Here is a 17,121-nt window from a genome sequence, read left to right on the forward strand (position 1 = left end):
CAGGCAGGGACGGCCCCTTCCTCTTGGCGCGGGGCGAGTGGCGCCGTCGAGGGATCGAGATCAGCCAAGTAGTTGCCTCCGCCAAGTCCGTCCAACAAACTGTAGGCAACGGCGTAAGTGTCTCCCCTCCCTGCTCCACCTCCTCCTCCTCTCGCCCTGGGCGGTGCTGCTGCTGCTGCTCGCTGAACTTCGCGGAGGCCGAGATCGGGGTAATCGAACAGCTTCCGACGTGGCGGGGCTGCTTGCTCGCTTTCGCTTTCTTTGTCCCAACTTTCTCTCGTCCAAGCGCTTCGGCGGCGGCCCCAGAGCGCGCAGCTTTTCGCTTGCTCGCTGCTGCCACACTTCGGGCAGATTGCTCGTTGAAAGAAAGGCAAACACAGTTGATGTAGAATAGATTCTTTTTAAGGGGTTTCTTAACCGACCTTCACTATGAGGTCCCAGGGCAGGTCACAACAACAACCATTATTAGTATTAATTAAATAATAATAAATTAATAAATAAATTAATTAATAATTAATTAGTAATTGGGCTATATGATCCTCGTAGTCCCTTCCAACTCTACAATTCTGTGATTCTGTGAATATTCCATGTTAAAAAAAACCAAACCCAAATAAAACCACTGCAGTTATACAAGTGTTTCCAAATGGGACAGAATGGTATTTTGTTTGAACCTAATTTCTTTTGTAAAGTCTCTTAAGGCTGGACAAACTGGTTTCCCCAGAATAAATCCTAGCATTAACCTGGAACAATATGCATTTATTCGCAATTGACATCCTCCCTGCTTAAAGCCCACTTCTGGATTTTGTAATCTTTAAAAAGCATAGTTTTGAGAGAAGACATCCCAAGGAACATTGGGGTCTAAATAGCGGGCTGGCCCAGCTGTGTTGTTGTTGTTGCGGTGGTGGTGGTTGTCGCACTCTTCTGCCAAACAAAAGCTCCCACAGAGGCTTAAAAGATCAGTGAAAAAAGACAGTCCCTTCCCTCAGGCTCACAACACAAAAGGAAAAAGGGACTGGGAGGGAGAAGGGAGAAAGAACAAGCTCAGGCACGAATTCTTAGTAACAAACACTTGCAGGTAACAGCAGGAATAGAAAGAAGCCAAAAAGTTGCTCGTTTTTCAGCAGATACCATGGAGAGACCTTGCCATTTCATCCTTCTCCCTCTCAGCCTGATGAAATCGCTGCTATAGATGCAAGTTCAAGGAGGGAGATCTCTAGATAAAGTAGCTGTTTCTGCAGGGCTTTACTCATGAGTAGACCAGCTGGCTGGGGGTGTTTCAGCCTGCTGCTCCACATGAGAGAGAGATAGTGGACAAAATGCACTACTACCCTGTTCAGTTTTTACCCTTGTGGAAAAGTGTAACTAATTTTAAAAGTTTTTGAGCAGTCTGCTAACTGTTGTGTTCCTTCCGCAAGCACTGTTGCATTTGACCTGGATTAACCCTGGCCATGTGAGGACAAGACAAGGAGAAGAACTTTGAGTGGGTTATTTATAAGTAACTGTTTAGAGTAGTTTAACTATCAATCCCTCTTCGCGAGGAACTCAGAATTATAGCTCTGTGAGGGGAATAGGGGTCTTCTAGCAACACTCAACACCTTTAACCAGTGCTTTTTTCTGGAGGGACACAGGGATACGCATACCCCTCAACATTTTGTGAGTCTTTGTACTTTTGTCCATTTACTTTATTTATTTTTCCCAATTTGAAGTACAGTGGTACCTCAGGTTACATATGCTTCAGGTTACAGACTCCGCTAACCCAGAAACAGTGCTTCAGATTAAGAACTTTGCTTCAGGATGAGAACAGAAATCGTGCTCCGGCAGCGCGGCAGCAGCAGGAGGCCCCATTAGCTAAAGTGGTGCTTCAGGTTAAGAACAGTTTCAGGTTAAGAACGGACCTCCAGAACGAATTAAGTACTTAACCCAAGGTACCACTGTACAGTCATACCTCTTGTTACGTTCGGTTCAGGTTACGTTCTTTCAGGATACATCCTGCGGCAACCCGGAAGTAATGGAACAGGTTACTTCCGGGTTTCGCCGCTCGCACATGCGCAGTTGCTCCAAATGGCATCATGTGCAGAAGTGGTGAATCACGACCCGCGCAGACACGGGTTGCACTCTGCTCATGTTGCGAATGGGGCTCCGGAATGAATATCGTTCGCAACCAGAGGTACCACTGTATAAAATTGTGATTATCTTGAGTCAAAATGACAGTACCCCTAAACATTTTTTTAAAAAAAGCATTGCCTTTAACAAACCACAGCTTCCAGGGTTTGGGGGGGGGGGAAGCCATGATATGGTAACATATCACTTAAAATGTATGCAGTGAATGTGGAAGAAGAAGATAACTACCCTACTATTCCTTTCTGTTTCTTCCCCTTTGCCAATGTTGAACAGATGTGCATTGATAAAATGCTCACACCCTCAAAGACCATATTTGTAACTATGATTATATCAAGATTAATTTGTGTGATTATGTGACCAATGGGCAGCAACACATGTGAGCATCTAGAAGACAAGTCAATCTTTATCTATCTTTCGCTCTTCTCTTTCACATATTGTGAGGTTATTTTCTCAAGGCATGTTTTCAAATAACCCAGAAGAAAACGCCATAAATAACCCAGAATCTAAATAGGAGGGGAGGCTTGGTAGGGTTTGAGAAACAAAAACTTGGTTTCCGTTCCTTTGTTTTAGCCCATTCTTCCTTGAAGTAGCTCAGGATAGCAAGCATGACCCCCACCCTCCTGGCAAAAAATGATCCCGTGTGGTAAATTAGGTTCAGAGATAATCTGAAGGTTTACATCAGGGCAGTTGTATGAACAAACACATCATTGTAGCTTTTCCTGTAGTGTTTTATAAATGTGGCTTTGTAGCCTCCGGTTCTGGAATTTGTTGTAGACATTCTTCCAGTTTAAACCAAAACTCAGACATGGGATGGAGGGCAGAACAAATCATTGGAACAGTAGAGAAAGGAACAAGAAAGATTCACTTGCCCCATGACCAGTGTCCCCCCATCATCCACACCCAGTTTAGCCCAGAGGTCAAGGATGATGGGAGTTGTAGTCCACCCACATCTGGGGACCCAAGGTTGAAGAAGACTGCACTAGAGCCCACTGACCCTTCAGAGGTATAATACGATGGAGCAGCTTTGCAGATGTTTTGGACTTCAGCTCCCATCAGCCTCAGCCAGCATGGTCAATAGTCAGGTGAAGAGGTGCAGATTCTACCTCAGTGGTTTTGTTTACATGCCACGGATGTTTTAACACATGGAATGGTTTTTGTGTTTTCCAGATTTGCTTTCTAACCGGGTTTTTGTTGTTGTTGTTGTTGTTTTTAGGGGATGGTTTTGTTGATTTCTTTGCTAATTGTGTGGCTTTAAAAGCAGATCTTTTATCATATTTTCGTATCTGATTTCCATTTGTAATGTTTTGTTTTGATAATCTTGTCATGTTTTAAGAGATTCCCCTGCCCCAAATAAAGTTGTTGTTGTTGTTGTTTAGTCGTTTAGTCGTGTCCGACTCTTCGTGACCCCATGGACCAGAGAACGCCAGGCACCTCTGTCCTCCACTGCCTCCCGCAGTTTAGTCCCAAATAAAGAGCAGTATACAAACAAACAAGCAAACAAAATGTGAAATATCATCCGTTGATTGCTTCTGACATCTCGTAAAGACATGCTTTCTCTCCAGAATTTTCTTGGCCTATAAGACTGCACCCTGTTATTACCTAATTCCTGTTTTTATTATACGGTTTTATTGTGTTTAGGTTTCATTTATTTGTATATACTTAGAGATAGGCAGTTTAGAAATGATTTTGCAAAAAATAATAAAGAAAAAGAACGTTGAAATTCTCAGCAAGCTGAAGAAATCAGTATCTTCTCTGTTGTACAATGGTTTCCCTATGTATTTCAGGTAGGCAGCTCATGAAAAATGCACTGAATGTAATACACTGTGGAAGACCTCACTATGGCTTGTGTCACCTCGATGATATTATCGAAGGCCTCGGCCTTTCGAGCTCTCTGGCCTCTTCGCCTGTCTTCTTCCAGAAGCTTCAGCAAAGGGCAGCTGGCCCTGGCTGCTCAGAACTTTTCAGGCTACGAATCCATACAAGCACAATATAAGCCAGAGGTGCCAGAATACTTCAATTTTGCAAAAGATGTGGTGGATAGCTGGGCTGAGGCGGAAAAGGTAACATTTTCTGTCACTTTTCATGTCAAGTCTTTCAAATGTGGCACATCAACACAGCAGTCTGGTTCGCACATAACTCTAAGCCATGGTTTATATACCTTAGCAGTTTGGCCATGGTTTGTTAAACACAAATTAACCATTCCTTGTTAGCCATGGTTTGTTGTTGGTTCATAAACCTTGTTTACTGTGGCTTGGTGTTACACAGAAACCTAGCCAGTGTGTGGTGGGTGTTTTAAATTCCATCCTATACATAGCTGTCAACTTTTCCCTTTTCTTGCGAGGAATCCTATTCAGAATAAGGGAATTTCCCTTTAAAAAAGGGAAACGTTGACAGCTATGATCCTATACAATGGTACTTCGGGTTACATACGCTTCACGTTACATACGCTTCAGGTTACAGACTCCGCTAACCCAGAAATAGTGCTTCAGGTTAAGAACTTTGCTTCAGAATAAGAACAGAAACCGGGCTCTGGCGGCGCTGCGGCAGCAGGAGGCCCCATTAGCTAAAGTGGTGCTTCAGGTTAAGAACAGTTTCAGGTTAAGAACGGACCTCCGGAATGAATTAAGTACTTAACCCGAGGTACCACTGTATTTCAATAGATCCTTTGCTCCAGTGTTGTTTGACTTCAACTGCCAGCATGCCCAATGTTCAGGGATGATGGGAATTTTAGTCCAACATCATCTGGAGGGCCACAAGCTAGCCGCTTACATTTTAGTACCCAAAACTGCACCATACGCCCTCAAAGAGGTATCAGCAGGCCTGAGGGATACAAAGTTTGTAGAAGTACAAAATATTTGGGGGGGGACTCCTAAGGGGGGGACATAACAGACCAATAAGGACTGAGCATGCTCTGTGGGTTCAGAATGCAGGTTGAGCGGACCTAGAAAACTAGTGGGGAGGGCAATGGAATGGAGTATACTGGAAAAGGGTATAGCTGGCTGGCACCTGTTAACAGGAGCATTACAATATTCTGGTGCTGGTCCCACTAGTAGAGACATCGACAAAGAGAAAGCAAAGCAGGAAATGTCAAATTAACCAATGAATGACTTTAACTAGGGACAGGGCAGAAATTCAGCCCAATTCACATTCAAATACATCCTAAACTGCACTTTTCAAAACAACATATGGGACGAAACACTTTGAAATTCAAACTTTTGTGAGTTTTTCAGTGCCATTCTCTATCCCAAGTAATGTTTAGAAAAATCGAAATACTCGGGTAAAGTGCGAATATGAATGCTTATATTAGTGGGCACAACAAACAAAAATGTATTGTATAAGGGAAGATTGCTTTATAAAATTGTACATATTGGGCAAAATTGTATCCAAAAATGTGGATAGTGAGATACATTTTGCTGAGGAATTTTCACAATAACTGATTTTTTTAAAAAAGTAAAAACTAAATTACAAACTGATGTGTAGATAACTAAATCTAAAACTGAAACATGAGAAACCAAAATTGACAGGCCTCTAGCTATAACCAATACTTCATTACTTGGCCATAAGAAGTGTTCTGCCAACTGAGTATGGTTGTTTACAGCCAGCTGACTCTGTCATTCCAACAGGAAGGAAATCGACCGACAAGCCCAGCTCTCTGGTGGGTCAATGACCAAGGAGACCAAGTGAAGTGGAACTTTGTGGAGCTGTCCCACGTTTCCAAAAAAGCGGCTAGAGTGCTCTCTGAGCAGTGTGGTCTGCAGAGGGGAGACAGAGTCATTGTGATCCTGCCACGGATTCCTGAATGGTGGCTCTTGAATGTGGCTTGCATGCGAACAGGTTAGCAGCATGCGGAGAGGTGCTGGTTGGTGGAGGAAGCAGGATGGGCCCTCCCCATGTGGGATCAGGATCAATCCCTTCCCATTTTTCTAGTTCAGGGGCTGACCTCTGCCTAAACACTTGAGCCATCCTTTCGTGGATAATGTTCTTTATTTATACAGATGTTTTCCCCACCTTCTGCTTCTCTTCTAGCCCCCGCCTACACTATACATTTAAAGCAGTATCAGACCACTTTAATCGGTCATGGCTTCCCCCCAAAGAATACTGGGAACTGTCATTTGTCAAGGGTGCTGAGAATTGTTAGCAGGCCCCTACTGTTAGAATTCCTGCTCCATGATTGTAGTCATGGGATTTTTGTCTATCACATGACGTGGTATGTTTTGACTCCACAGGAGACAGGATGTTTGTGTTACTGTGTTCCGTGAACTGGGACTATTGTCCTTTGTTCATTCTCTTTGCTGTCTGATGCTAGAGAGAGGGGGAGCCATGTTGCAGTGCTCCGTGTGTGTTTATATGTAAATAAAGTAGATTAGCCAAAATGAGGAGTTGCTGAGGTCTGTCACACAAGATGCGCAAACTCTGCGGATCCCTAAGTGTGCCGATGTCTGTTAACATTGGTTGCTGTGATGGTCAGGCTGAAGAAAGCTTTTGAAGCTCCCGAACAATTGACCAGGAGGGAGGGAACATGCCAGTCTTAAGCTGGAAACATGTGACATCATTTTTAATCTTCGTCATTTGGTCCCTCATTAGGAACCGTTCTTATTCCTGGGACAACACAGCTGACGGCAAAAGACATTCTCCACCGAGTCCAGACTTCAAAGGCCAGATGTATCATTACTGACGAGGTTCTGGCCCCAGCAGTAGATACCATAGCTTCCAAATGCCCATCTCTAGAATTCAAGCTCATTGTGTCAAGGAACCACAGGGAGGACTGGCTAAACTTCAGTGACTTATTGAAGTAAGGATACAGACTTGTCTCTATACATAATCTCTCTGCAGGACAAATTTGGCAAGCGTGGTGTGCTTGAAGGCTGTGGTTCTTTTGATCACATGGACTTCATTTTATTCTATGTCTTAGACTTGCACCTGCCGAACACGACTGTGCAGTCACAAAGAGCTGTGACCCAATGGCTATCTATTTCACCAGCGGGACAACAGGGACTCCCAAAATGACTGAACATTCTCACGCAAGTCATGGCATTGGCCTTGGTGTAAATGGAAGGTATGAAAGGGTTTGTGTGTGCGTACTTTTTGCAGTTTCTTGCCAACTGATCCACACTTGGTTTCATGAGAGCACCCAGATAAGGAATTATTCTGGTCATTTGCTGATCGCCGAAGAATTGATGCTTTTGAATTATGGTGCTGGAGGAGACTCTTGAGAGTCCCATGGCCTGCAAGAAGATCAGACCTATCCATTCTTAAGGAAATCAGCCCTGAGTGCTCACTGGAAGGACAGATCCTGAAGCTGAGATTCCAATACTTTGGCCACCTCATGAGAAGAGAAGACTCCCTGGAAAAGACCCTGATGTTGGGAAAGATGGAGGGCACAAGGAGAAGGGGACGACAGAGGACGAGATGGTTGGACAGTGTTCTCGAAGCTACCAGCATGAGTTTGACCAAACTGCGGGAGGCAGTGGAAGACAGGAGTGCCTGGCGTGCTCTGGTCCAGGGGGTCACGAAGAGTCGGACATGACTAAACGACTAAACAACAACAAAACTTTCTGCAGTTTCTTGCCAACTGATCCACACTTGGTTTCATGAGAGCACCCAGATAAGGAATTATTCTGGTCATTTTTGCAGGAGGATACAAGCACATACCTTTTGTAAACCGCTTTGAGGTGTTTGTAAAAAATAATATAAAGGAGTATGTATATGTTATGATAGGCATAGGCAAACTCGGCTCTCCAGATATTTTGGGACTACAGTTCCCATCATCCCTGACCACTGGTCCTGTTAGCTAGGAATGATGGGAGTCGTAGTCCTGAAACATCTGGAGGGCCAAGTTTGCCTATGCCTGTGTTATGACATACATACATACATACATACATACATACTGGCCTTCAGGTTTGTGCCTTCAAAATGGACTCGAGGGTTCTGATGGCCTACCACAACAAAACCACTTTAAACCTGGACTTTGGTAAGTGACAGGAAACACACTGAAAGTGTGGCATAAATGAATGATTAATGGGAAGACACGGAAACACCCCACAAGCACATCAGCATGAATGCTTACGGTCATGTAACCACCCCATAATCAAATCAGAACAAATGCTCCATGAAGACCACATCTAGTCTAACGACTTTGTGAAAGTAAAGCAGGATGAATGCCAAATGAACAAGTTGTCTTAAGATAGTTCAAGAACAGATCTTCACAATGCTGTGGCTTGCAGTTACAGGCTGCGTAGGTATGACAGCAATCTGCCTCCTTTGCTGGGGTCAACTAACTGATCCCACTAGTGGAAGCCCACATAATGATTTCAGCTAGCACAATGGGGCTTCTCCCTTCTCCCCTGCTCTTGTGCACAGGGTTTTTTTGTGGGGGGAGGAGAACCCCACAACAGCACGGTGGAAGAGGAAGGAGAAGGCAAACAACCAGAAATGCTTACACTGATGGAACATTTCTAGCAGTGTGATGTTGAATTCCTAACATTTTGCACTTCTTCTTCCTGTTACATAGGTATTGGCTGGATTTGACCCCCTCGGACATCATTTGGAATACGTCTGACACAGGTTGGGCAAAATCGGCTTGGAGCAGTGTTTTCGCACCCTGGATCCAAGGGGCATGTGTGTTCGTTCACAGCATGCCACGCTTCGAGCCAACCCCTGTACTTGAAGTAAGGGACAAGTATTATACTAGTTACTCAAGGACTGGACTTTCCTTTCAACATTGTTTGGATTCAAACAACTGAACTGGTTGTGTGGGATGTTGGCTGAGTAGACACATAGAATTTATCTCACAGTGAAGCCGCCCTGTGATGGCTGCAGCATTCACCTCTCTCTCAGCCCAGCTCACTTCTGCAAGTTCATCTTCTTAATCTACTTTCAACAGTGTTGACCCACAGCTACCTAAATTCAGACCTCATGGCAGACCACAGTGTGCCCAAATGATCCCTTTATTATTTTCTTATAAGTCACTTGTTATCTAAAAGGTCTCCAAGAGCTTTGAAAGCATTAATATACTTCTAGCTGCTGAGATTAAGTGACTTGCAAATTTCTTGTCCTGTGCATGTGTGTTGTTGTCCTGGAATATATTTAATGGAGCTAGTTCTGGAGTTGCTTCTATTACCTGTTTGGTTATTTTGGAGATTTCATGCAGCACTGTTATCCAAAAGGATTGAACTCTGGGGCATTCCCACCACATGTGGAGGTACGAGCCTATGGAGCTGCAGCCTCGCCAACATTTAGATGAGGTTCCTGGCATCCATATTTCATTTCATTTCATTTCATACTCACCAGCTTTTTACTCATGAGAGGCTGAGAAGAGTAGAAAGGGGTCCCCCATTCATCCTCAACCTGCCCGTCTTACGAGTAAAAAGGCGGGCAAATAAAGCTTTCACAGGTTAATAACTGTTTTTGGAGGCTAAATTACAAGGATGAAGAGAGGAGGGCTTCCCCTCTCCAACCCCCAGAGAGCTAATTTATAGCAACTGCCTTGGGGGAAAGAACATCTCCTGTTCCATTAGTTGTTTTGTTTTTGAACATGTGGTTCTTGATGCATCTGTTGTGTTTATAAATGTTAAGCTGCTTTGAGGACTAGTTGAAAAGCAGGATACATATCCAATAAGTACTTAAATCAATCAGCTGGAGAACAGATTAGCAAATATGTCTGTATGCCACATCTTTTTAAAAAATTGTCTGCCGATAGCTGCAAAAAGCTATATATTACGATCTGTACACAGCATTAAACTAGATTTTGATCCATTGTTTTTTATAATCATCTAGGCTTTGTCCAGGTTTCCCATAACAACATTCTGTTCTGCTCCAACTGCTTATCGGATGCTAATCCATCACAGTTTAAGCAGGTAAAGAAGTACTATACAACTTTTAGAAGACATCTGAGGCAGCCCTGTATCAGGGCGTTTTTAACATTTGATGTTTTATTATGTTTTTATAGGTGCTGTTATTATTTACTACTTGTTGGCACCACTTATCATTGCATTTGCTCAGACAAAATCCCAGCCTAAGCAGGAAAACATTTATTGCCCTCCCTGGTGAGGAGAAGCAAGTGAGAGCCAGTGTGGTGTAGTGGTTAGAGCAGCCTTTCTCAACCTAGCATCCCTAGATGTTGTTGGACTACAACTCCCATCATCCCTGACCACTGTTCCTGCTAGCTAGGGATGATGGGAGTTGTAATCCAACAGCATCTGGTGACCCAAGGCTGAGAAAGGCTGGGTTAGTGTTGGAGTAGGACCGGGGAGACCAAATCTTCACTCGGCCATGCAGCTCGCTGGGCCAGTCACTGCTTCGCAGGCTAGCCTACCTGACAGGGTTGTTGTGGAAGGGGTTAAATGAGGAGAACCATGTAAGCCCCCTTTGAGCTCCTTGGGGAAGACGGTGGGATATAAAAGCAATCAATCAATGGCAAGTCTAGGATGAATGACTGGCAGGAATCTATAGCTGCCCAGGCTGCTGTTAGCAAGCAGCTCTACACAGATATGCAGACTTCCAGTTCTAGCTCTGGAAGTAGGAGCAAAGATAAAGTGGGAGATCTTATACTATGGGGTAGAAAATTGGAACAGGAAACCTTATTGCTTCTAAACCTCCATGGACCAAATCTGGCAGGTGGGCAGAGGTGAACTCATCACACAACCTAGAAAGCTTCCCCCTATAAACCATTTATATTTTCATAGCTTAGCTGTGTAAATAAATGTTTCCTGAATCTCTAACCATTCAGCTTTTGTAGAAGAAACGCTTCTGTCTATCCATGTTCTCCAAACCATGGTTAATTTGTATAACCTCTTGATTATTAACCCTTTTGAAATCTAAACGTTTCTCTCTCTTCCCTTCCCCATTTATCCAAAGTTATAAATTCCACAGCCTGAAACATTGCGTGAGCGCAGGGGAGCCCATGAACCCAGAAATCATGGAGCAATGGAAAACAAAAACAGGACTGGATATCTACGAAGGCTACGGGCAGACAGAGACGGTAACGCTGGGCAGTTTTTAAAGTGCAGCAACAGGGTGTTCTTTCTGCTTTCAGACGGTTCATGAAGCTGCAATGGACGTCCCTATTCTGCTACATAAAAAGCAAAAAGAAGTAACTTGCATGTCACCCCCGAGTGGTGCAAAATTTCAGGGGGTTTCAGGCACTCTGGGTTTGTGTTTCCTTTTGGTAATCTATTTGTTTGTTTATATATTAAATTTATATACCACTCTTCATCATAAGATCTCAGGGCAGTTCACAGAATGAGGCACAGCGGAGACTGAAGTGTCTTTATCATAAATGGTTTATTTACACATATATACAACCTGAGCCTACGATGGAGGGATTCACAGCATTAATACTTCAAGAGGGTCTTGCTTCTCCCATAGCTGCAGCTCTGGATCCAGACAGGTATCAGCCATGACTCTGATGCTCTCTCCCACTCTCCTAACTTTACCAGGCTTTAACATCTTTTTCCAGGTCACATTCCAGCCAACCCCAAAACCTGATTTTTGTTTTTCTGATTAACTCTGAGCAGAGGAAGGGGCCCTATCCACTTGCTGTCTGGCTCGTTGCCTTCCTAATGGCCCATCGCCCCAGGCAATTTCCTGGTCAGGAAAGTAATCTGGCTTATATTTGAACACTTGCCTTGATTAAATTCTAACACCTACTGGACCCAGGAATTTAGGGTGTCTAGCACCCATAAACTCAGAACAGTATAAAATACAAAGGCTTAATGTACCTGTTAACAGGGCTGCAACATTTAAACATTGATTTAATTAGTGAGACTAACCAATTAATTGTCTTGAAGGCATGCAACCAGATTAGTTACATGAACCTAAGATGCTGCCTTATGCAGAGTCAGAGCACTGAGGCTGATATAGCTCAGTACTGTCTGCACTGACTGGCAGCAGCCCTCCAGGATTTCAGGCAAGGGTCTCTCCCGGCCGTAACTGAGGATGTCAGGAACTGAACCTGAGAACTACTTGCAAAGTAGACACCGTACCATGACACCATACGACTTCTCCAGTGCTTTTAGAATGCCACTTTTTCTACCTTCGCACTGACAACATGTCACCTAGCATTTCTGTGCCCATAGCAGCCACCTCCTAGGGGCCAAGGCCCCTTCAGCCCCCCAATAAAATATTTGAGGGGGCCACCCCCCACGAAGTTGATGGACATTGCCATTCAAATGGCATGCGTGTGCCACTTCTAGTGATGTTATGCAGGGCAGGGCCTACCTAGGCCTCCCCAATATTTTATTCACGTTGGCACCTTCACCCACCGAAATCTCATTAGCCACGCTTTGCTTTTCACTACTTGAAACAGGTGCTGGTTTGTGGAACTTTCAAGGGGATGAAAATTAAGCCGGGCTCTATGGGGAAGCCTTCCCCAGCCTATGACACTCAGGTACAGTATGCAGTGCTGGTTTTAAGAGTTTTTTATTTGGGGGGGGGGAGAACCTAAGGGCTGGAGGTCACAAAGTTGGCTACCCCTAGCTTAAGCAACTGGTCTTTAACTGGTGTGGTTGCCTAAAGTGGACCATACTGGGGTGCCTCACTTCAAGTTACCATTGGTCCATCTGGTTTAGCATCGTCTACAATGGCAGCAGCTCTCCAGGGTTTCAGACATCATCTTTCACCAACCCCAATTCCAAGATGCCAGGGATTGAACCTGAGACCTTCTGGATGTGAAGCAGGTGCTGTAGCAGTGAGATATCGCCCTTCACCACCTGACCCCCCAAGAACAACTTTGTACGCTTTAAAAAAAGAAAGAAAATCCTATGGCTTTTGACTATTTTCTCTTTGCTTTTAGATAATAGATGAAAACTGCAATATGTTGCCTCCTGGGAAAGAAGGAGATATTGCTATCCGAATAAAACCGACGCGGCCATTTTGTCTTTTCACTCGATACACGGTAGGGATGCAAACTGCACAGCTAAGAAAGAACAAAAAGCCGTTATTTACTTGGAATTGGATCTAGTTTTCGGATCGCCAGGAATTAGAGTAGCATCTTGCCCTTCCAGCTACAGACGTAAAGCTGGACAAGATGATCCAGTGGCAGAAACTTGGAAGCTATTGCAGGGGCTGAAGTAGCTTGGTAGCCATTTGAGGGGCTCAGAATGAGAGTCGGAGAGCAAGGAAGACCAGGTGTCTTGTCTTGTAGGACCATTGACCGAGCAGAAAGGAACACAGCACTGAAAGTTTGAGCGAAGGCATGCCCAGGAAAACCTTACTGGGCGAGGCAAAGGTTAAATGGTGCTCCCCCACCCCACAAATTCCATGTACAGACACTGGCCAGCCAGAATTATAGGGCTGTACGTTGCACTCAGGGCTGACCAACTGAAATGAATGATCCTAAGTTAGTCAATTCTATTACTTTCAACGTGCTTACTCTGAGTAGGACTAGCATTGGATACACACCTTCCCATTGTAAGCATGAAACAGCTTGGGGTGGAATGGAGCAGTAATTACCACTCTTAATTTTGTGTTATGTGTTGCCCCATGGCAGCCATGGTACTTTCTTCAATATCTTCCCTGCTGGTCCAGAAAGGTTGGTTACCCCTGTGTTTAACTCTGGATTTAGTGCAATGTGCAAGCACAACATGCCTTCTCTTCTGGTGTTCTTAAAATGTTCACCTTTAACCCAAGGGCTGAATACTTACCTGCTCCCACAAATGGTATAATTCAGTAGCTTTATATATGGCACTTGTGTTATCTCAGTATTATTAACTCAAGTCTTATGGCATGATAGGGCAGAAGGGTGTGGCAAATAGCATTGATACAGCAGGAGGAAATGAATAAAAATAATACAGCCGTACCTTGGAAGTTGAGCGGAATCCGTTCTGGAAGTCCATTCGGCTTCCAGAACGTTTGGAAACCAAAGCGTGGCTTCTGATTGGCTGCAGGAAGCGCCTGCAGCCAATCGGAAGCCGCAGAAGCCCTGTCGGCTTCCAAAAATAGTTTGCAAACTGGAACACTCACTTCCAGGTTTGTGGCATTCAGGAGCCAAGCTGTGAGAACTAAGCTGCTCGAAAACCAAGGTACGACTGTAATGGTGATATAGATATAATAGAATCATAGAGCTGGAAGGACCCCGAGGAATCATCAAGTCCCTGCAATGCAGGAATCTCAGCTAAAGCATCCATGGCAGATGGCCACCCAACCTTTGCTTAAGAACCCCCAAGGAAGGAGAGTCCACAACCTCCTGACGGAGATATAGTATACATAAACATACACACATATACACTTATATATGCAGACACTCATCTATGCCTACATTTGCAAGCATGAGCATGCTTGTGCTTTTTATAAGTACCTATTCACTTCTCCCAGGATGATCCAGAAAGAACGAATTCAACCGTACGCGGGGACTTCTACATCACCGGGGACAGAGGAATGCAAGATGAAGATGGCTACTTCTGGTTCGTAGGAAGAGCCGACGATGTCATCAATTCTGCTGGGTAACGCACCTTCTATGTGGTGCTAAGTGTTTTCTGCAGACCAAGTATCAGACGGTCCCTTCAAAGCCTTCTCTTTTGTTTCCAAGATACCGCATTGGACCATTCGAAGTGGAAAGTGCATTGATAGAACACCCGGCAGTAGTAGAATCCGCTGTTGTTAGCAGCCCAGATTCCGTCAGAGGGGAGGTAAAAAGAGTCGAGTTGTATTACAGTATGAATGTTTTTAAAACAGAGGAAACAGTTTGCTGGCTGTTTTGAATGGGTGAAGGTCAGAATGCATGAAGCACCTTCAAAAACAACAAGAACAACAACAACAAGTTTATTACTTATATTATACTTATAATAATTTTATTACTTATTACATTTAGCTGGGTTGCCCCAGCCACTCTGAGCAGCTTACAACACATATAAAAACATTATAAAACATCAAACACTAAAAACTGCCTTTTTAAACTTTTTTATTATTGTTAAAATAATTCAACATTAATACACATACAAACATACATTTCATACAACATACCTACATACATACAACATACCTACACTCAATCCCACAGATAATTCCCATCACCATCCACCACCCCTCACCCTTTGTGTTAGACTTCCAATCTACTCAATTGCAATTTCTTTCCACTTCTATTACTTTCTTTCACACACCTTTAACCTAATTTCATACTTCTTTTTCTATTACACATTGTTATCCATCTTATTTAGTATTCCAATATTTGAAACGAAACTTGTTTAGTCTAATAGGAGTTCTGATTTTTCGATATAGTTTTGCAAGTATCTTTTAAACACCTTCCAGTCCCTGTCTGCCTTCCCTTTTGAGATCCTTCCAATTTCTCCCATTGTTTTGGATATATTGTAGTACTCCAATAATTTGGCAAGCCACTCTATCTTTGGTGGTACAGTACCACTTTTCCAATTTTTCGCAATCAATAGCCTTGCGGCTACTGTTGCGTATAAATATAAGGTCTTGTCTTCTTCCTTTAGGCTTCCTGGTACTATTCCCAATAAAAAACCTTCTAGTGTTTTCCTAAATGAATATCTGAACATTTTTTTCATTTCGTTATATACTGTTTCCCAAAATTGTTTGATGTTTAAACAATTCCACCATATATGTATCATAGTACCTTTTCCAGTGTTGCATCGCCAGCAGACATTGCTACAATTTTTATTCATTTTTGCTTTTCTTTCAATGCATCTGTGTTGCATTTTGAGATAATTTTCTTTCAATATATAACACATAGTGAATTTCATATCCTCCTTCCACAATTTTTCCCATTGTTCAAACATAATATTTTTCCCAATATCTTGCACCCATTTGATCATTGATGTTTTAACCAATTCATCCTTTGTTTCCCACTCTAAGATCAAATTATACAATTTAGATATATTTTTCTTGATTTTTCTTGTATTAAGTATTTATCAAATTTTGATATTTCTTTTTCAAATCCTAACTTTTTGTCTTTCACTAATCTGTACCGTATTTTTCGCTCTATAACACGCACCCGACCATAACACGCACATAGTTTTTAGAGGAGGAAAACAAGAAAAAAAATATTCTAAACGAAACAGTGGATGTATGATTTTTGTGGTTCATGCTGTGGCCACAGACATGTGATCTGACGGTGAGTTTCGGGTAGCCCAATGCAAAAATCCTGAGGATCCATGTGGATCCATGCTTTGTAACCACGTTTTTGCACCACTGCGGCCCCAGGCAACAGTGGGTGCGTGATTTTTTTGGTGCAAGCTGTAGCCATGGACATGCTATGTGATCTGATGGTGAATTTGGGGTGACCCAGTGCAAAAATCCTGAGGATCCATGTGGATCCGTGCTTTGCTCCTTTAAAGCAAGCAGGCTCTCTGTCCCTCTCTCCTCCCCACTCAGCGGCTCTTCTCCCGCTTTGCTGTTTCAAAGCGAGCCACGGAGGAGGGAAGGAAGGGGAACCATGAATCCTCTGCTCACGACTGCAGCAGATCCCCCCGCCATCCGTAGGCATTCGCTCCATAACACGCACAGACATTTCCCCTTACTTTCTAGGAGGAAAAAAGTGAGTGTTATGGTGCAAAAAATACGGTACTTAATTTGAATATATTGAAACCAATCACTAATATGAGCTTTAATTTCTGTATAATCCTTTAATTCCAATTCTCCGTTTTCTTCCTTTAATACCATTTTATAGGTAGCCCAATTTTCTTTCATATTTAATTTTTTCACTGCGACAATTTCTGCTGGCGATGCCCACCAAGGAGTTTTCGGTTCTAGGAGTCTTTTATATTTCTCCCATATTTTATATATAGACTTTCTGACTATATGCCCTAGGAAACCTTTATGCACTTTGACTTTTTCATCTATTAGATAGGCATGCCATCCAAATCTCGTCTCTACTCCCTCTAAATCCAATACATCCGAGTCATCTAATTTGATCCATTCTTTTAGCCAGGTCAGACCCACCGCATCATGATATAACTCCATGTCAGGGAGGCCAAATCCTCCTCTCTCCTTCTTATCTATCATTATTTTGTGTTTTATTCTTGGTTTTTCCCCTGACCACAC

General features: G+C 43.3%; 1 protein-coding gene across 2 annotated transcripts in view; it reads left to right on the forward strand.

Annotated features, from left to right (window-relative positions):
• Positions 1–11: 11 nt before the first annotated feature.
• The window catches only part of LOC128402161 (acyl-coenzyme A synthetase ACSM3, mitochondrial-like), a 22,543-nt gene continuing 5,433 nt past the window's right edge, over positions 12–17,121 (forward strand). For both annotated transcript variants that reach the window (XM_053366116.1, XM_053366115.1), the window contains exons 1-12: positions 12–113; positions 3,906–4,181; positions 5,745–5,955; positions 6,706–6,913; positions 7,034–7,177; positions 8,633–8,789; positions 9,898–9,977; positions 10,978–11,101; positions 12,428–12,508; positions 12,914–13,015; positions 14,434–14,561; positions 14,648–14,747. In XM_053366116.1, coding sequence (XP_053222091.1) covers positions 3,960–4,181; positions 5,745–5,955; positions 6,706–6,913; positions 7,034–7,177; positions 8,633–8,789; positions 9,898–9,977; positions 10,978–11,101; positions 12,428–12,508; positions 12,914–13,015; positions 14,434–14,561; positions 14,648–14,747 — 1,557 coding nt within the window. In that variant the 5' untranslated portion in view covers positions 12–113; positions 3,906–3,959. The remainder of the gene's footprint in view (positions 114–3,905; positions 4,182–5,744; positions 5,956–6,705; positions 6,914–7,033; positions 7,178–8,632; positions 8,790–9,897; positions 9,978–10,977; positions 11,102–12,427; positions 12,509–12,913; positions 13,016–14,433; positions 14,562–14,647; positions 14,748–17,121) is intronic.

Source organism: Podarcis raffonei, chromosome 14, assembly GCF_027172205.1.
Source record: "Podarcis raffonei isolate rPodRaf1 chromosome 14, rPodRaf1.pri, whole genome shotgun sequence".
Taxonomy (NCBI): Eukaryota; Metazoa; Chordata; class Lepidosauria; order Squamata; family Lacertidae; genus Podarcis; species Podarcis raffonei.